Raw genomic sequence first — 20,482 nt, forward strand, 5'->3', positions numbered from 1 at the left:
TGGGGTGAAGCCTCTACTCTGAGCCCTTGAGAGGAGGTTCACTGCTCAGTTTGTCACCCCGGGCAGATTAACTGCCGGCTGTGAGAAGGTTCTCGTACGCTCAAAGCAAAAGCTTAAGGGCCACACAATGGAAACACTAATGACAATCTGAGGCCGCCCTGGTGGTTGATGTAAGCCACCACTATTGCGTTGTCTTTAATGGACACGCACATGTCTCCTTCGAAACTCCTGCAGAGGGCGCATGAGCAAGAGACCCAATGGAGGGGTCTGTGAAGCTGCTGCCATCAAGCCCAGGCATTTCTGGAACATTACTATCGTGAACACCCTGTAGAGCTGAAAAAATTCCAAACAGGCGGCTATTCTGTGATTCTGCCATCCGACAGAGTCGCCAACACGGCCCACAGCCCAAGCACACTCTTAGATAGGAGGCTGTCTGGGAAGGCATGAGCTGGCTCTTCGCATGAGTCACCGCAAGTTCCTACTGTTGAAGGTGGCCAGGACTGTGGACCTTTGCCTGTGCTGGAGACTGGGCAAAAATTAGCCAGTCGTCGTCCAAATAATGGAGTACTCTGAAGTCTTTGTGCATCAATGGGGCCAAAATAGCTTTGAAAAGGGATGGTACCGGGTCAGTTCATTACCGGTTTGGGGACTTTAGTACCGGGATGATACAAGGACGGCACCGGGTCGATACCAGTTCATTGGCTTCAGGCCGTACTGGGACAGTACTAATACTGGGACAGTATCGGGTTGGGTCAGTGACTTCAGTGCCGGTTCACAGTCATTGCGAGTGGCAACGTACAGGGATGCCCACCTGTAAAAGCAGTTACCAAAACGGCATCAAGATTCTGTGGCTGATTACAAGCAACCACAACCGAAGCGACAGGCCTGCATGTAGTATCTGTTAGAAGAAAAAAAAAAAAAAAAAAAAAAAAAAAGATTACATATTGGTGAATCGATGCATCAAATCAGAACCCAGTTTGAAGTCTCCTGTTGCCGGCTTGCATTAAAACCTTGAGTGTGTGTGTGCGATTCTTTTAGTGCTAGTACAGTAGATTAGCGCTTTGCTAGGATACACACTTTAGGCCTCAATTAAGGTAATTTGTTTATTTTTAATCTACTACCTCTACCGATTTAGCTTTTGTTTCAAAGCATGTTGTGTTTGGATTATGTGGCAATATTATATAAACAGAAGCTGAACTTAGTATGATAGTTAAATTAGACTGTGAGATTAATTCAAATGTTTTGCTTTGCTTTTGGATATAAACCGTTAACAGTAATGAACAACGATAGTTCAGACCGAAATTACTTCTGTTAAAATTCAATTTTCTATTACTATTACAACGTTAACACTAGAACCGCCGCGGTTATACTTCTACCTAAAATCGCTGCAGGCAGTCATCATGACGGTTACATTTTAAACATCAGTATAAAAATGAAAGACAAACTATCAGATACAACTCAAAATTATGTACATACAAAATTGTAAAATGAATGAATTTTTAAATTTAAAATGAAAGTAACGTATGTTTTCTCTGCATGTCACTGTGTAGCACTGATCCAAGGTTGAGCTGCAGCAGCCTGCTGCTTTTGCAGTTTTCCGACTGAAATGTTTCTGCCGAAGCACCGTTAAAGATGATCTTGATATTTAGTTAGTTAGAAAATTGTTCATTTAAATACAGCGTTTTGGCTGTGCAGATGTTTGATATGACGTGATTGAACAAAACTTTTGAGCTGTATACTATAGTTTGTCTTTCATTTTAATATTGATGTTGCTTAAAATGGAACTGTCATGATGACTGCCTCCGGCGGTTTTAGGTATAACTGCGGCAGTTCTAGTGTTAAAGGGACATCTGATGCGGATGCACGCATATTCTTTGCAGTTGTTAAACTCAAGTCTTTTGTATGTCTTTTTTAATAAGTGTTTTAATTTGAATGCAAGTTGTGCCTTTTTGTTTAACTATTATGCACAACAGTGTTTTTAGTTATATTCTGTTTAAAAAAAAAAACCAAACTATTGTTTGTTCATTATTTGAAATATAAAACGTCAATGCATCGATTATCATTGATAAATGCCTATACGATAATCGAATACGAGACTAGGGTGCCGACTGCTATACAGCCTAGGGGAAAAATACAAAGTCAGTAATAAGCACCAGGCTGTAGTGCACACAATACGCATAATTAGTGAAAAGAATTAATATAATAAATCACATTTAAAGTTGTGTAAAAACACAATAAAATGTGAATATATATATATATATATATATATATATATATATATATATATATATATATATATATATATATATATATATATATATATATATAGATAGAAGCACAGAAGCAAGTACTTATCTGAACAAGGCTCTCTGATCAGGTCAGTCTTGAAAGGAAAAATGGCGCAGAGATCTGTGAACGCAGTTGGGGGCCCCTCGGATGTGGCCACAGGCTCAAAAGAGCATCTTTGGTATATAATTTTCAAGATTTGGCACTTTCGGAGGTAAAGACACATTCGGTAACGGTTACATTTCGTACTTGAACAGCAGACCAGTAAACCAATCTAATATATGTATTTAAGCCCATTTTTTATTATTTTTCAATAGAAGACAGAAAATATTAATTAGTTAGTTATCATCGAGCAGTCTTTCTGTAATTTTAAAACCACCATTACAACATTTATGTGCATGTGTGCCTACTTTCTTTATATAACTAAAATCAAGATGAAAATACTGTCAATCACTGCATTGAAAACCACCATCTACTACCTCACATCTTTCAATTTTATTCCCTGAACATAGCCCTTAATCCCCCCATCCCCCCCCCCCCCCCCCCCCCCCCAGTCACTTCCAAACTGGTTCAAAGTTTTTAAATATAATAAAAGAAAATACATAAATGTGTTTGATAAATTCAATGTTAATAAAATATGATGCAATAATGCCTATACATTTAAATATTAAAGGAAGTATTGTTACAAAAAAGCATTTCAAGTTAACTGTTTGGGTACATACCTGGAGGTGGGTTTAGATAGACACTGTTACAGGTCAGAAGTTTCTTTATAAACTGGAAATATTCCAGGCTGTACTGCATACGGTTGTGCATGAACTGCACATTCTGCTTCCGTACACTTTGCTCAATGACAGCAGGCATCTTTATCTGGTGCGGTTTTGTGGTAATTGCCAGCTCAGAAATGTACTTGACAAGTTCACTGTCTTTCTCCAATGTGTCCATACGTTCATAAAAAAGTATGTAGGCATTCCACCACCTTTTCTGGCGCCTGTAAGACATGCGCTTCATCATGTGATCGAAAACCTCCCCCATGTACTCGCCTCCGAAGCACTGGTTTTTCATCTCTTCGTCGTCGTCCATTTTGCATTCTGTCACGTCCCCATCATCAAACTTATACCACCTGTTTTTCTCCCCGTCTCCACCATTTCTCTGAATGATGTAGGAGTAGTAGTGTCCACCACTGGCCTGACCGCTGTGCACAAGAACGCCAACCAGCCTGTATTTAGTGCTCCCCGGCTGCTCATTCTCTGTGGGTTCATTCTGAATGACCTGGTTTTCAGGATTCACATCATCCCCCTCCAGCTTAGCCACACCTGCCACAGTGTAAGGCTCCATGTCCAGCTCTCGTGGAAATTCAAAGTAATCATTGAATTTGATTGCACATTCCCTTTCCCAGTCATAGTCAAAACGCTTTAGCTGGATAGCAAGAACCGGAGGCAACTTCTTAATGAGCAAACGTTTCACTGTGTCCACCTGCAAGACAGAACATGGTTACAGTATTATAATAAAATATTTTTAAAAAAAGCTATTCTTAGAAAAGACACCAGTATGCATGGGGTAAATAAAACTTACTTTTAATTTCAAGGGATTGGCCAAAGATCACCAAAACTTTTTTCCATTTGCAAATACTGATAATACCACCAGTTCCACATTTTACACATATGTATTATAAATCACTGGTTATTAGAGGTTCATGCTTTATATGAGATTAAAAGGTTACTTTATTATATTTGTATGTAAAAAGATGGGTACATGGGCTCAATAACCCAAAAAAAGGGAAGATGGAGCACTTGAGTACCCCACAAAAATGTAGTTTACCCTTTACTCCAATTGATAGAGCTGTAAATGAAGACTGCAAAAAACTTACATATAGCAGGCAGAGGATTCCAGTATTTAAGAAATCTTCAATATTGAACACTGTGGCTCAGACAGACTAAATGGACATTTCACTCAAATAAAACCAACCTTTTTGTACCAAATGTTATTCCCTTTTAATGCATACAAGAAACTGTAAAGGTTATTTACCTTTTTGTTGCACTTTTCACAGTGATAGGCATTGGCACCCTCCAGTAAGTCTCCTTTGACATACTGCTCCATTGAGTCCAGGAGGTTTTGATGGTTTCTAATATCTACATTCAATGTTGTAAATGACTCCTCACATTCATACCTACAAGAAATGTATCATTTTGAACAAAGAACTTTAAGAGAATACACACACTATCTAATTATTTTTTGTCTTAAACAAGAGCAAGAATTTTCTGACAACCCCAAAAATGAAAACTATTTAAATAATACAAATAAAGGCAACATAACAGAAAATACAACATATGAACTAAGCATAAAAGCTGTATAACTCCCATTTGAAAACTTAATTAGGATCTCATATTATGAAATGCAAGACCTTTAATTTCAGTTTTGGAAATGACCCTACTATACAGTAAGAACATCTTCAAGTGTAATAGCAGCACATCCCACATAAGACTTATTTTATCAAAACATGCAGGATATGACTTTTTTTAAAACAGGATTTCAACTCTGTTTAACCTTTGTTCTGTTGATTGTTGCATGCAACATGTAAAGTGTTCAACATACCTGTGAGGACAACCCTGACATATCTTCTGATCAGCGAACGAACCCCCAAGAACTTTGCTTAACATAGCTGGATGGCCAAGAGCTTTCAAAGCTTCATCTAAACTGTCCACCAAAGAGTTAAAGAATTCCAATGCATCATGCTGCTCCCTCAGATTAACTGGTTCGCCCCACAACCTGTATAAAAAAAAACAAAAAAAAACACATACAAATTAACTTTTACCATCAAGTACTACTGTTGACTAAAACCATAAATGCTACATTTTATAACGTCCACTCAATTGATTTATTTATTTATTTTTAAGAACGTAATGGTATGCAGGATGTGCAATTCTAAACAACTCATATTTGAATCATAATAGGCAGAAACATCAATCCCTTAAACCAAAGTTTAACAAAGAGCCAATTGAAAATGAGATACAATGCTTCAGCTAAGGTTTTGACATGGCTACATTTATTATTGGGAAAACAGATTTACCTAAACTGCTTCCAGAACCCCCTGGGTACATAGTACTGCAACCTAGAGGCGGCCAAGTGCCCAAAAATAACCTGCAGGTGCCGCAGAACCCCGATATTGTACTCCTTTCGATCTTCGGTTTTATTCATTGAAGGTTTATCTTCATACTGATGATGGTAACTAAAAACCTCCTCCCGAGGATCAACATTGGTCTGCAAAGAAAATATTACATTATGGTTAAAACATTTATTGACGACAGTTTGTAAATAAATAAATGCATCGTGCCCTCAGATCCAAGCTATGCCAACATGGCACGCATGCTTGGAAACAGCTAATGTATCAATCACTAGGTCATGAGCAAGGATGAGAATCTTCATTGGGCAAAATATTCAAGAAAAAAAACAAAACTGCAGTTATATATTGACATGCATTTGAAAACTGAAAGAGATATAAGTACTTCATTGTCCTGCTTTTCATCACCAGACATGTCATCATCCACATCACTGCCTGTGCCTTCAATAGCCAGAATGCCATTTCTAATAGGTGGAATCATGTACAGCTGCTGAATGACCGAATTCATGTAGCATGTGGCTCCAGCATTCTTCAAGCCCACAAACCCTTTGGGAGGCCGAGGCCCAACAGGTGGCAGGTATTCCCATTCTGCAAGTGCTTCACAACCTATTTAAGATAAAGGGAAAATTACTATTAGGCATGAAACAACAGAGGAGGAGGAGGAGGAGGAGGAGGAGGAGAAGAAGAGATATTAAGCCTTCAAAGCCCCAATGCTAATAATACTGCTGAAAACAGTATAATCTAAGATGTGTACCAAGACAGTTGGAAGCGAACCGGTGACCACGCACACCGAAAGAGAGCGTTTCAACCACCACACAAGAAACGGGCTGGTCTGCACATGTGGTTTTAGAACTTTTAACCTCATCATCTCACAACAAGGGGCAGAATCCAGAACAGCAGTCTACCACTCAAAGGACAGCTGTTACAGAGGCATACATGGAAATTAATGCTGCATGGATTTGCAAAACGTTTGGCCATAGCTGTAGACTACAACACCGTACAGAATTAAGTCAAATGAAACCTGCTGAATAATGTTACGTTAACATATTGAGTTACAACCGCTTGGTAGTTTTCCCATATACTTAAACAGAAACTGAAAAATCTGACATTTCGAAAATCTAACATGAAATACTATTATGGCTTTCGGTAGTCTCTTGCAATATAATTTCATAGTTTCTTTGATCTGTTGATGTTAAATAAAAGACCTAAATTATATTCATAGATTTATTAATTTTGTTGATTTTTGTTTTAAAATAATGTCTCAATCCTAAAATTCTAGGTGATGCAAAACCTTTGGCCATAGTTGTTCACTGTGGAGGTCTGGAATAGACCATGGTAGATAGAATATTATTAAGGTTAAGGTCAACAGACCACTAAAAAGGTTGTCTCAAAAAAGACAATGCCATACATTCAGCACATGAATTATGATCAGTTTTGTAGGCTGGAGCCTCTGAAAAGAGGCTAGATGAGATATTTAGTTTGTCACCTGCTTGGCAATGTCACTGCTGCTGCGAGTGGGAGGGGGAGTGTGCTGCTGAAATCTCATTGGCAGCCACAGAGCAGTGGAGGGCTTTTTCTCGGGGCGCCCTGACTGTCAGCTAAGATCAGCCTGTGCGCTGATAAGTATTGCTGTTCACTATTTGCTAAATAAAAAGAGCTATCCCGTTTTGAAAGATATAAAGTTGTACGCTTGGATTCTTACCGCCGCTACAATTCTATAATACACTTTTTTTTGTTTGTTTTCTGTAAATCATCTTTTCTCGGTCTCTTGTGATCCAAAAATACTTAAACTGTAGATGATACTGCATTAATACAAAGAAATGATAACATTGTACTCCTTATTGATCGTCTTGCTATAACAATGTAAAGAATCCCAACTCTCTCCAAAATACAGAATATTTTATTCTATAAAATTTACCTTCCAAAAATTCAGCCGACAGTAAATTCGCAGGTTAGGCTGAGGCGGGCTAATACGCCACCAAGAAATCCTGAATATCAAGAATCCAGGCGCTTATTCACCAGTCAAACACAGATTGTAAGTGAGTGGATTCAACTCCTGCTGCTGCAGGCTCCATGGGTCGGGATGCCATAAGATCCCCAGCGCCTGACTGAGCAGGTTGTGGCACTTGGGCATTCTACACGGCAGGCCACTCAGGACCTGTATCAGGGTTGAAAACCAGTCTCCTGGGCCAGTAAAGGGCTAGATACAGTGGGCGCAGGGCACTAGTGTGCCAAGACATCAACTGCCAGCAGGTCCCCGCCTCCTATTATGGAGAACCACAGGGGCCAGTGGGTCAATTCCTGGGAGGCATAGAGATCAAACCTCTCCTAAATGAGGCTCACCACCTTGGGGTGAAGCTTCCATTCTGAGGTGCTGGGAACTCTCCTTGAGAGGAGGTCCAGCCCCAGTTTGTCACTCCGGGCAGATGTACTATCCGTAGTGAGAGGAGGTTCGTGTGCCCAGCTTGCGGGCTACGCGATGGAGACAGGGCAACCTGAGGCCACCCTGGACGTTGATATAAGCCACCACTATTGTTTTGTCTGTACAGACAAACACACGTCTCCCTCAAACCACCTACAAAAAATGCTTTAAGACCAGGAAAACTGCCTGCAGCGTCAAAACATATACGTGTAGACACTGCCAAGGGGGGTCCACACCCCCTACCATTCCACAGAGCCCCAGTCAAGGCTGGATACATCCGTGGCAACGACCTAAATTCTGGTGATGAGACACTATCAGTAGGCAGCTGCGGTTCAACGCTGGCTGAAAAACACTGCTGTTGAACCAGGCCTGCAGAGGGCGCATGCGCAGAAGACCCAGAGGTAGGGTCTGAGAAGCTGCTGCCATCAAGTCCAGAAGTTTCTGGAACGTCACTACCATGAGCACTCAGAGATGAAATAGAAACAGGCAGCTATTCTCAGTATTCTGCCGTCCGACAGTGGACAGCATGGGCCTGGAGTCCAAGCACTTATTCTCCTCATCGTGCAACAGCGAACCCTACTGGCCAGACACCTAGCATACTCAGAGTGGATAAGAAGTAGGGCTGATCTGTCTTCCGGGATCGGTAGCCCACCCATCTTGAAATGAAAAATGGCGCAGAGATCTGTGCACACAGTCCTATACCCTTGGTGGCGGGCATGACTGCGTCACAGGCTCGGCTGAGTGGCTTTGGTATAGAATATTCAGGTTTCTGGGTCTTTAGGAGGTAAACATCCATGCAGTAATGTTTACATTTCATACTTGAAAGAGAACATGCAACCTCAAGCTGTGCAGCAAAATCACTGTGTGTAGTCTTTCCTCATTACATTTAAATATCATGCGCAATTCATATTTTTTCAATGCATAAAACAACCAGTACATAGCATATCTGGAACGTTACTAGTAACAATGCCTTTTTGTTAAGTGGCAAAAAAGAGAAACAACACACCTAAATAGTACATGTCAGTTAACGTGTCCACAATCTGCTTGAGGTTTCGGACACAGCCCACTGCTAGTGCAAACAGTAGCTCAAAACCGGCATTGATTGTAGCAGGAGTACTGCAGACTGGAATGGCCTGCTCGGCTGGAAATTCTCCACTCTTCATGTACTGCAGGTACACGTTGGAGGCTGGGAATATGAAGTCATCGATCAACTCCTAGTGTGGGAATACAAATAAATAAACATTACCTTACTAATTTGGGCAGCTTGTTTTCTGGCAAAATCAACAACTTAAAATGATTACGGTTAGCATAACAGTTATAATATGCTATGGCAGAAGTAGATCTTTTAACTCCTGCTCATACCGGATCACGTTTTTGTCTCTTCTGCTTTGCAAATAACTGACAAGCCAACTGGTCAGCTTGTTAATAATAATAATAATAATTTATTTTATAAAGCACCTTTCATGACAAATCACAAAGCGCTATACATAAGAAAAATATTAAACTTAAAATCTAACAAAAAAGCCAGTTTAACAAATAAAGTTTTAAGGCTAGATTTCAAAGCACCCAAGGATTCAGAGTCCCTAATTTACACAAGGGCGTTCCGCAACCTAGGAGCATAGGAAGGCAAAACTGAACAAGAAGCTAATGTAACGATTCCAATACAGGGGTAATACGATCAACAGATCAAGACCTAGTCAAAACTCTTGCTGCTGAGTTTTGAACATATTGCATAATTTAATGTATATTTAAGCCCAAATACATTTCAACAAAGATAAACCAAAACAAGAAAATGTATATGGTATCATGTTTGGGGACATTATAAAAACCACGCACCTTAATGAGGTTGGCACCACCTTTTTCACAGCCAATATAGTACTTCTTTTCTGGGGTTTGGAATGCTAGCAATTCCTTTGTGACACCTATATGGCCCTCCAGAATAGTTTCTTCTACCCCGGTCTCATCAGTTCTTTTTACTTCATCCTGCAAGAGATAAAGAAACTGTGTTTTTTAGTCTTTGGATATTGGGGGAAAAAAATACATCACTTTCAGAAAAGACAAATATAAACATACCCTAATCCTTTTTAACCAATCAATTTCATTGTTGAGAAGAACCTCAGCATTTGGCAGATTGATGTTGCTGTTGTACGCGTAGTTTAGCAAGTGCCTCAACAATGTAAAGTAATCTCCAGCGTGCTTAGCTCTTTCCTTTGCAGTGCTCTGGAAATGAAACATTGGAAATGTTATTAGCAAGTAAACATAAAAATACCTTGAAACCAGTGTTATTTTATTTGTTTACTTCACAAATTATAAAACAAAAGCTAAATCAATCATGAACAAAACAATCCTAAAAAATGCTTTTTTTGACACAGTAAAAATTGTTAGCAGATGTGTTTTAAGTTTACTAAATTACTTGTGTCAACCTTTCAATACCATCTAGACCAATTTCAGGATTCAATATTTATTCAAATTTGTCTGGATTTAACATAGTAATCAAACCTATCCGGAAGAGGGGCAGGACACAATGCATATTGTACATAAACAGTTATGTACATATATACTGCAGACTTACCCCTAAAACTGTGAAAAGCAGAGTTATGAAGAATAGCAGGGGCCGGTGCCCCATGCAACACCTCGTTGCCATCAGAAAAAACTGTTCCTGCGCCATCTGACGAACAGACCTACAAAGATTTGAAAACCATGTGACTATCACAGAAGAAGCATATCAAATGTATTGTTCTATTCAAGCTCCCATTAGGTACACTAAACAGCCCTTATCCCTCAATATGACATCATCATAAACGTGAAAAAAATGTGACATAAAAATTGGCAGATTTCTATAACTTGTGCTAAAAGAATGCCCTTTATTCATCTCATATTAATGTGCGACACTCTAGTTATGTTACGTGTAATCTACATGTAGACAGACAGGCGTCTCTTTAAATCCCCAGATTTATTCTCTCTCTCTATATAATATGCCAAAGAATCTATAAAGTTTATTAACTAGGTAAGTGGGTTTCAAGATATGTACAAATGTAAGCTTGATTACTTACTTGCTCTGACAGTGCAAAAGCAAGTCAATTATGAAGGTCTGCCATGCCTTCTCTTTACTAAGTGCATCCAACGCAGTTGGGATTAAGGCAAAGCAGAGAGTCATAACTTCCAGTGCTTCACAGCAAACCTGTTCGTCTTCTGCATCTGGTTCATTTCCTGCATTTGTCTGTAAAAGCAACATTGTAACACAAAAGTTAAAATCTTTAAGAATGTGTTACGTACTTTAATGGACACTTTACAGGATTTATATTGCAACCTGGCGCATTTACATATGTAAGGCAACATGGAAAAGAAATCTATATTTAATCATCTCTTCAAAATGTCATTTTTAAGATTTCAAATTGTGTACATGCAACAATTGCAGCATCCTACCTTTTCATAAACCTTGCTAATCTCTTCATTTGAACTGAAAACAAACTGCACGGTGCCACAACCTGATGCCCAAACTATCTTCTGCACAGCTCTGATAACACAAATGTCTGGGATGTATTTTGAAGCATGGAAGAAATTCTACATGGTAAGAAAAAAAATAAATAATTAACAATACAAGGAAATTGTAATAAAGCATGCACCTGTCCTGTACCAACATTTACACAGTTACACTTGGTCAATTATCTTACTCAGTTAATGCTAGAACTATGAAACAGTACTGTAGCGCTTCTCTAACGACTCCACATGCAAATAATACTCAATAGGTCATACCACATGAAAGCTTATTTGGTGGTTTATTTTAACTCGCAGCACATACACAAATGTCTAATCGTGGCTCTCACGTACCTGAACCCCTCCCAGCTGAGAGGAAACTACTCCAACCTCATCCGATATCTGCTGGGCAAGTCGAATCGCTACATTTCGCAACATACATTCCGATGATGGATTGGGAATGTTTTGCAGAGCATTCTGTAGCACTATAGCCTGGTCGTGGGTAGCCTGGTTAATCTGGAAGGCAGAATTGAGAATTGGAATGGCATGAACTGTAAGTGTCAAACTTTTTTTACACACTATATATATATATATCTTAGTGCATGGTTGTTAACAGAGCAAGTCAACAATAGGCCAAATCAATCCAGGGCCCCTCCTTTTGTTCCTCCTGGAGGGGAGGATTTATTTATTTTTCACCCATGACTGTGACTGACAGCCTTGTGTGTTTATTGAAATGAAAGCATAAAGCATGTACAGTTTCATTTGTTATTTGTATATGTTTTTACATCTAGGATAGCAAGTTGCGCACCCTGCTATATTTTCAGTACAAAATGCTTTCATTCACGCCGATATTATGCTAAGAACTATTGTGTAAAATATTTGAATTTGAAAATGAAGTGAAATATGAATGTTAAATACATTTTAAAACAAACTTAACTAATTTCCTTTCATGTTTTGCTTAATTAAATAAGTCCTAATTGAAAGGATTTATTTATTTATTTTTACCTTTTCATTAGGCCTATTTCTTCCTCTATAACTACGTGACGTGCGTTGCTTCAAGAGTGGAAAGGCGTCAGGCGAGTTACAAAGTTTTTGTGTTGTGACTGGTAAAACACTTAGTGACCCGTCATTGTGACGAACAGCAGCACCTTAAAAGTAGGATGACTGGCATGCGTTAATTCCAGGCCAAGTGTTTTTACCGATTTGCAAGTTTAAAAATTGACATCTTTTAGTTCAAATGAAGACAAAAAACACACATACCGGTGATGCAGGGCTTGTTCCTTCTACGACCGGCTGACAAGCTTCTGCCACTGCCTTCACATGGCCAAAGCCAACTGCTGTTAGTAACAATTTGGCTATTTTTAGAGCATTGAGATAGGCACCCCGTCTTGTTTCCATGTCTGCATTTGGCAGGAAGTTATTTCTTGTGAGCATGCTCAGAACAAGGGGCAGACCACCACTTTTTAAGAAGTTGTACTGGAAGTCGCTGGCATCTTCTCCAAGGGTTCCACTGGCAGGCATTAACAAGGCATATACTACCTATACAAGAAATACTATATTTTAAAAAAGGGTATTTGTGCAATAGAAAGATCTACACCTGGTTTCATTCTGAACTTGTGTTTAAATCACTTTCATATATGCAACTTAAAGTTCAGTTACAAAATTCTAAACATTTTGTTTCAATGTAACATTTTTGAGCTTGCGTCCTGCAACAGCTGGTAAATATTTAATGTTTCAAAAGAGCAGGTACTAATGATACAAAAAAAAAGTAAACTTTTTTTTTTTTTTATAAAAGCTAAGCTTTACAAACCTCTGTTAGGTACAGCACTTGAGAAGGAGAAGGACCAAAAAAGAGCGAGTCCAGGTTTGGGCTAAGGCTAGTTTCACCAAGCTTTGCATGGTCTAGGCAGATAGCTCGTAGCTTTTCTACTGTAGTGTTATCTGGAGAGAGAGAGAGAGAGAGAGAGAGAGAGAGAGAGAGAGAAAGAGAGAGATTAATACATTCTAAATTACCTCCCCCCCATTTTAAAACAGGCCAATATATTTATATCACTCTTGCATACCTATATACATTCATAAATAGATGAGATTGGAAACATACCAGGGGGCATAAGCTTCATGAGGACACGCGCACCATCTCTCAGCAATGGCATGTTTAAACTGCATCCAAGATCAGCAACTTGCCAAAGAAATGAGATGTATCTCAGATGCAGAGACATTATCTGAAACAGAAACACAGTTTGTTAATGCACAATAGCAGCTTATTGCTCAGTGGTACCAGCTGCCCTGGAATTAAAACGATTTCCCTAAGCAAGACATAGTACACGAACAGCTACACTGACATTCTTAACCAAAATATTAAGAAAACCAGTCTATGTTTGTTACTAGTTAAGGAATATGCCGTACTTGGTAATAACAGTAAAAACACTAAGCAGCAAATATGGAGATGGTTAAATGGTTCTGAAAAATACGCTTTTGGTCCTTGATGTGACAAAGAAAAAAAATATTCTACATTTTATCCATAGAACCCAAAACTACAGGGAAATAATATTGTTTTACGGCTGTGCTTAATGGACTCAACCTCCCTCACTCACTCAAACTACTTATGAACTTTTATCATTTCTGCATTCACGCCTTAAGGTTTGTCAAATACATTTAAAAAAAAAAAAAAACACACACACAACACTTGCCGATTGCATTAGAACACACACAGCTACACTTACACATATCCTCTATCCTCGGTTTGAATGATTACAAAGTTTATGTATGAAGTATCTTGATTAATTTAGAAAGACCTTTTTTTTTTTTTTTTTTTTTTTTTTTTTAAATTAAAGACATCAGGTAAATACACAGGCAAGAGCTCAGCCATGACAGGGTTCCTTAGATTTAGATTGTGCTAGAAATGTAATTTTTGATTAAACCAATTTACTTCTGATAAAGGAAGACAGTATTATTAATTTATATTTTTCCACCCCATTAGACCTCAGATAAAACTATCAACTAAAAATGTACGAAGATGAGAAAGTGGTTTTATGATGCACAGTTCACCAAGTACTAGGACTAGACCACCAGTCAACAGGTGAAAATTACTGTAAATTCACTGTTACACTGTGCACATCAAGTAGCTCACAAATTGTACAATTAGAGCTTTAGGTGTTGCAGATGAACAAAAGACATCAATTACCACTCCAGGAAGACAGCTTTCTACTTCTGGGTTGGGCCCATCACTAAAGTGGTTACCATGGTTCCCTGGAGACCCAGTTGATGAATCAGAGGAACTATCAGGACTTGAAGGCATGTTAGAGCTGACCTGTGTAAGCTTGGCTGTGATTAACTGAAACAGAGGTAAAGAAAAACAATTGTAAAACAAATATCAAATGCAGTGTGCAAATACAAACCAAATTAAACAGTGTGACCATAACTGCCAGAACCTATATATCTAATGGGAAATAGCAAGATGCTTAACCTCTTCAACTCCAGATGCAAAAATGAATGTGCACTCCAGGAACCAGATTTTGAAATTATTGTAATTGGTATTCTTACCTCTGAAAGTGATATTAAATAATATTTTAAAAAAAGTAAATACATTTATAAGATTTTTTATTAACCCTTTAGGCTCCTGTGTACTAGATAGTCATATTCAATACAGCAAAACATCTTTTTTTACATTTAATTTTTGTATGAACAAAAACAAAACTACCTACATACAGGTAGTGGACAAAAGAAAATGGAAACACTAAATGTAAAGTCACTTAATATGGTGTTGGGACACCATGCGCAGCCAGCACGTCTTGTATGCGCCATGGCATAGAGTCTTCAAGCCTCTGGAATTCTGCAGGAGTGATGCAGCATCATTCTTCCAAGAGAAAGTCAATCAACTCACACCTGGTTGATGGAGGTGGAAAACGCTGTCTCAGGCGTTCTTCCAGAATATCTCATAAATGCTTGATTGGGTTCAGATCTGGGACTGAGGCAGCCATAACATATGGATAACATTAGTGTCATGCTCATCAAACCATTGGGCAACCACACGTACTCTGTGAACGGTGGCATTGATCACTCAGTGCCATTAAGTAGCAATTAGCACTGACCTTGCCTTCTAAGGGAATGAGTGCACCCAAACCATGCCAGGAAAATGCATCCACAACATTACTGAACCACCAGAACCCTTCACTGCTGGAACCAAGCACTCAGGGCTGTAGATGTTCTTTACGTTGGCGCCACACGTGCACTCGTCCATTTGTCGAGAACATGGTGAAGGATGATTCATCTGACCATATCACTTTTCTCCACTGCTCAGTAGTCCATTGCCTGTGCTCTTTGCACCACTGGACTCGCAAACGTGCATTGCCAGGTGTGATGAGCAGTTTGTGCACTGCAGCCCGCCTATGGTATCCCGCTCTGTGGATTTCTCGGCGGACCGTTTGATTAAACTGGCTGCTCCCACCCCAGGTTGAAATTTGCAGTCAATTGATCTGTAGTTGTTCGCCTGTTTTGCCTTTCACTTCGAATTAATGCACGGATATCACGATCCTGGAGTATGCGCTTCCGCCCACTGTTGCACTTTGCTGAGTAGGTCTTTCCCTCGGACCTCCAGGCCGACATCCCCTTAGACACCATTGCTTGTAAAACATCAGCAAGTTGAGCTGTCGTGATCATTGAAGCTCCTGCCAAATGCGTCCCAACAATCACCCCTCTTTCAAAGTCACCGAGGTCTCCTCTTGCAGCCATGCTAGCCATAATTATAGGCAACCAGGAATTTCCAGCATTTGTATACTTGACCCTAAGCATGCTGGGATGTTATTTCCTTAACGCATGAGCCACACTTGTGTGGAAGCCCTTGCTTTCAATATACTTGGTGTATGTACTTTTACCCAGATGTTTCCATTTTTTTGTCCACTACCTATGTGTGAATGTAAGTAGTTAGCAAAATGTATCCACAGTAAAATAAACATTTTATATACGTAAGAAATATTCACTTTTATGTAAAGTATGTACAAAATTACACACAATAAAAAAAGGAATAGAAAACATTTTTTTTTATAAAATAAATGTATGTATATACTTTAGATAGTTGACTGTTTGCTGAGGTATCTCCAACTCTTCTCAATGACTCCACAAAGAGATAGGGATTTTCGCATGTAACAAAATTGGACAATAAAGACACCTGATGATTTTGATCTCTTGTTCCCAACTTCAAAACACATATCACATTCCTAACACTGCCTTAGGGCATAATGACAGAGAAGGAATCTGAGCTGCAAATCTCAGTACAAAAGGGGAAGCATCCGGAGCACTGTGCCTGCCTGTTTGTTTGTGTAGTAGAGGACTACGAGTCGGGAGCTGCAGCCACGGAGCCAGCATGCACCACACAGCACAACAGAGCAACACTGTACTACAACTGGAGCACTTTTCCCATGGACTTGTGGATTACTGTACTGTTATTTTGTGAACTCGCCATTTTACCCCCATACCATTGCTGGTATAGGGGTAAAATGGCAGGTTTTTAGTCCCAAAAAAAAAAAAAAAAAAGAAAAAAGAAAAAGGGTTTCACAAAATAACACGGTACAGTAATTATTTTTTAATAAATAACTGACTATTTTGGTAATTATACAACTGTTTGGACATTCACTTTGTCACCCACACCACTCGCCTCCTGACAGGCATGTATACAACAAGAGATCAGATTGAAAAGAAAAAAGAAACAGAATTGACAGCAAACTTTGACGTACACAGGCACGGCATGGTACTGCAAGTGTTCTTTCATTTGACGTACATGCTTACGCCCTAGAGCTGAAGTGGTTAAGAAATAAACAGAGCAACAGCTTTAACTAAACAAACAATATTGTACCTTGTGTTAATGGGTACCCTCAAGCCACATGACTAGAATGCAATAACCAATGACACTTACTGTTTTGTCTTTGAGATTGAGCTGTCCAATTAACTTCCGGTCATCTGCAGGATCGACAAGTTCACCACCGATGAAAAGTTCGATTTTTGTATGCGTGCTGTTGGCCTTTATCCGAGTCAAGATGCACCGCCGTACTGATCCAATAGTGTCATTCGTGTGGGACCAAATATCTAAATCATCTACCTGCCGACCTTGGTTGGGGAAGCGTACTATGAGCGTAATGTGTTTACCACGAAATGCCCTGGAGAGTAGAGAGATGAGGGGAAAAAAAGGCTTAAATGCTTGCGACTTTAAACTTCTTTCCACTGCATAAAGGAAAAGCATTAGGGTCTTCTGCAATGCAGTGAGGAGAAACTGCAATATTGGCTAGTATGGCTCACTGTACCATGTAGAGAACTTTCCCTGCCAAGTTTGCCTTCCCATCCCACTGGTGTACCACAGCCAATGCATGGAATGTTCCCCATGGAATTCCCTGTGAAGGCTTACATTATATAAGCATTTAACTTAAGCATTTGAAAGTTTAAAAAATATGCAACCAATTAAGATACCTTGACATAGGCAGAATCGTCCTCTCCTCATGGTAATCACTGTCACACTCATTGATATACTCTCTTAAAACAGTCAGCACTCGAACCATTCGAATTGCCTCTTGTCGGGCACAATTAATACTGTCTTTGTCACCATCCAAGACACACAATGTGTCGTAGGATGCTTTCAACCGGTCAAAACAGGATTGGATGAAGTCTTCATGAATCTCTACCTGCAACAGACATTTGGAACCATTTAATTAACCATGTCAAACCAACAGAAACAAATGTAACTACATAGACAACCATTAGCTTTATGTGAAATTTTCTTCTCCAGTATTTGTAGCTTTATAAGGCATTGAAACATTACCATATAATACAAGCATTAAATCGGCACAAAATCCATAGGAATTTACCTGGTTAACTTGTAATTTTGGTCCAAGATTTGTGTAAATTTCTTTAAGCAAATCTATTGCTCTACTGCCAATGTCATCACTTCCCTGAATCACAACCTGTTGCAAATAAAAACAGTATTAATAAAATACATTCAAACAGAACATTTAGGCTTTCATTTCTACAAAAGCTCTAAAAATAATTACTTGCCAAGGCTTTCAAATTTCTTATCTATTAAAACTAACGACATTATCCTCTTTTGTCTTCTGCTTTTTTGCCACTATTAAAGAAAATCACCCCCGGTGCTGCAGCTCTGTTTCACTCCAATAGTGTAGCTGCAATCAGGTCATGTGACCAACTGCACAATACATGAAAAGGTTAAACCAACACTGTCAACACTGACATGCTTACATTGTTTTAAGTATCTTCTTTAAAAGGTGCCAGTATAGTTTGCAGAAAATAACCCATCTACATGCAGATAATCATATGGGTAGCAATTGACTTACAAAAACATAATACCCTGAATAAAACTTTGTAACAAAACTACATACCTGTATATAAAATTAAAGTAGATGTCCCCAGTATATTATCAACATCAACTGTAAATGTAAAGCCAATAAATCATAACACATACACCTAGGGGTTACATTGATGTGCAAAGAAAAAACAGTTCTCTATACACACACCATTTCATAAAACAACAATGCAAGTGTTTCCCATGTAAACAGTTATATATTGAGATTGTCAAGTAAAATATAGGTCACATTAAACAACTCTAAAAGTAAGTCATTTCCTACCATGGTTTCTAACCCAATTAGTAACAGTATATGTTCTTAAATACAAAAATTACTAAAATGAGACTACTAGGATTAAGACTTCAGAACTTCATCTGCATCACACCATCACCTAGTACACTCTGTTCTGCCAAATGATTATGTACAGGAAGAAAACAACATTTTGAAACTTGCCTGGAACCAAATAAAATTAGTGAATACCTGCCTTTTAAAAAGATAAAAATAAAAAACATACCTAACCCTTTGTAACGGTTAACAGGATGCAGGAATATGCAATTCGTATCACCCGACGCCCGGGAAACAAGACTTGTACGAGGGACAACAAGTTTTGCTGTTATAATTTACCCGTTGGACAAGTAGTTTAAGTAGGTTAAACACAAGTCCTTTAGAAATCTGGGGTTCAGTTGTAATAACAAAGAACGACAAGAACAATCAGAATTCCATAAAGCAGCAGTAATAGTTGGTAACAGTGGCATAACTTTGCTTTGAAAAGTGTGGTGGGGGGTAGTTTCTGTAGCTGAGGCATGCATGAAGATGATTCCATCAGAAATAATAAAATATGTTACAAACAAGTATAACAAAACACTGCATCACTTGTATGGCTAATTAAAAGATCCAAAGACATTCCTGTGGCAATCACTCAAAACAATAAATTGTTGGCACAATGTTGTCATGAGTGATGAGAGTGCAAATAGCTATATTACTCAGGTTGCTTCTGAGTCATGGAATTACGAAGCTATGGCTTTAGTCTTAAGAGCCCTGAAGCTGTACTCAGATCGAAGCCTGGCCCCTGCTCAACGCTGCAAGCATAGCATAATGCAGAACTGTCCCTGAAATATATTTATAGAAATGTTGAGATAAATTGAAATACTTAAGATAAATACAGTTGTGCTATTAAAATGATGCTCATACTGTACCGATAAGAAAAAGGTTTTTTTAAAAAAATAAAAAATATTTTCAGCTTCCATCCACTTAAAATATGCAGATGTAGCTTGAACCTCAAATGGCAGTGTATTGACGATAATGTAAATAACACCAAGCTCCAGGCAATGAGTTTCAAACTTTAAACGTGTTCCCGTTTACAGGCAAAAACTCAACTTTACTATAATGAATACGATGGTTGTTATGATAATTGTTTATTTATTAGTTTAAAAATGTTTAGTAAAAGGTGACCAAGAGTGAGTTTTTGGAACATTGATAAGAGATGCGAGAGTCTGTGCGATGTATTTAACCCTTTGCGGTCCATTTACTCAGCAGTCAGACGTGGCAGGTCGAATTTATTCTCACATGCGCCGTTTATTTTACATATACTGTTTAAAAGTAATTTTATTTATAGTAAAACAGGTTTAAAAAGCACTGCATATCAACAGGACACTCTGACATCTCCAGCCCTGCCCCACTCCTTTTTCGCTGTATTTATCACGCATCTCTTCATAGTAGTGCATACTGATAAATCATCTCCTGATCACTCGTTTTATCACCAAACTCCTCAATAATGCTATCTTGCTACTGCTTACTTTATTTTTGTAACATCTCAAAAAGCATGTCGGATCT

At 38.7% G+C, this 20,482-nt stretch overlaps 1 protein-coding gene across 4 annotated transcripts in view; it reads right to left on the reverse strand.

Moving 5' to 3' along the window:
* LOC121320600 (probable ubiquitin carboxyl-terminal hydrolase FAF-X) overlaps positions 1-20,482 on the reverse strand; it is a 79,618-nt gene that overhangs the window by 22,050 nt on the left and 37,086 nt on the right. For 2 of the 4 annotated variants that reach the window (XM_041259067.1, XM_041259065.1), the window contains exons 17-35: positions 18,158-18,253; positions 17,763-17,974; positions 17,215-17,455; positions 14,488-14,637; positions 13,405-13,525; positions 13,114-13,244; positions 12,564-12,842; positions 11,658-11,819; positions 11,253-11,390; positions 10,880-11,046; positions 10,399-10,507; positions 9,900-10,046; positions 9,663-9,809; positions 8,833-9,040; positions 5,790-6,010; positions 5,354-5,544; positions 4,879-5,052; positions 4,312-4,453; positions 3,009-3,759 (exon numbers count right to left, since the gene is read on the reverse strand). In XM_041259067.1, coding sequence (XP_041115001.1) covers positions 3,009-3,759; positions 4,312-4,453; positions 4,879-5,052; positions 5,354-5,544; positions 5,790-6,010; positions 8,833-9,040; positions 9,663-9,809; positions 9,900-10,046; positions 10,399-10,507; positions 10,880-11,046; positions 11,253-11,390; positions 11,658-11,819; positions 12,564-12,842; positions 13,114-13,244; positions 13,405-13,525; positions 14,488-14,637; positions 17,215-17,455; positions 17,763-17,974; positions 18,158-18,253 — 3,787 coding nt within the window. Of the gene's footprint in view, positions 1-3,008; positions 3,760-4,311; positions 4,454-4,878; positions 5,053-5,353; positions 5,545-5,789; positions 6,011-8,832; positions 9,041-9,662; positions 9,810-9,899; positions 10,047-10,398; positions 10,508-10,879; positions 11,056-11,252; positions 11,391-11,657; positions 11,820-12,563; positions 12,843-13,113; positions 13,245-13,404; positions 13,526-14,487; positions 14,638-17,214; positions 17,456-17,762; positions 17,975-18,157; positions 18,254-20,482 lie in introns of all 4 variants that reach the window. The other 2 variants (XM_041259066.1, XM_041259064.1) reach the window with 1 other exon arrangement.

The sequence above is a fragment of the Polyodon spathula genome, chromosome 9 (assembly GCF_017654505.1).
Source record: "Polyodon spathula isolate WHYD16114869_AA chromosome 9, ASM1765450v1, whole genome shotgun sequence".
In the NCBI taxonomy this organism is placed as follows: Eukaryota; Metazoa; Chordata; class Actinopteri; order Acipenseriformes; family Polyodontidae; genus Polyodon; species Polyodon spathula.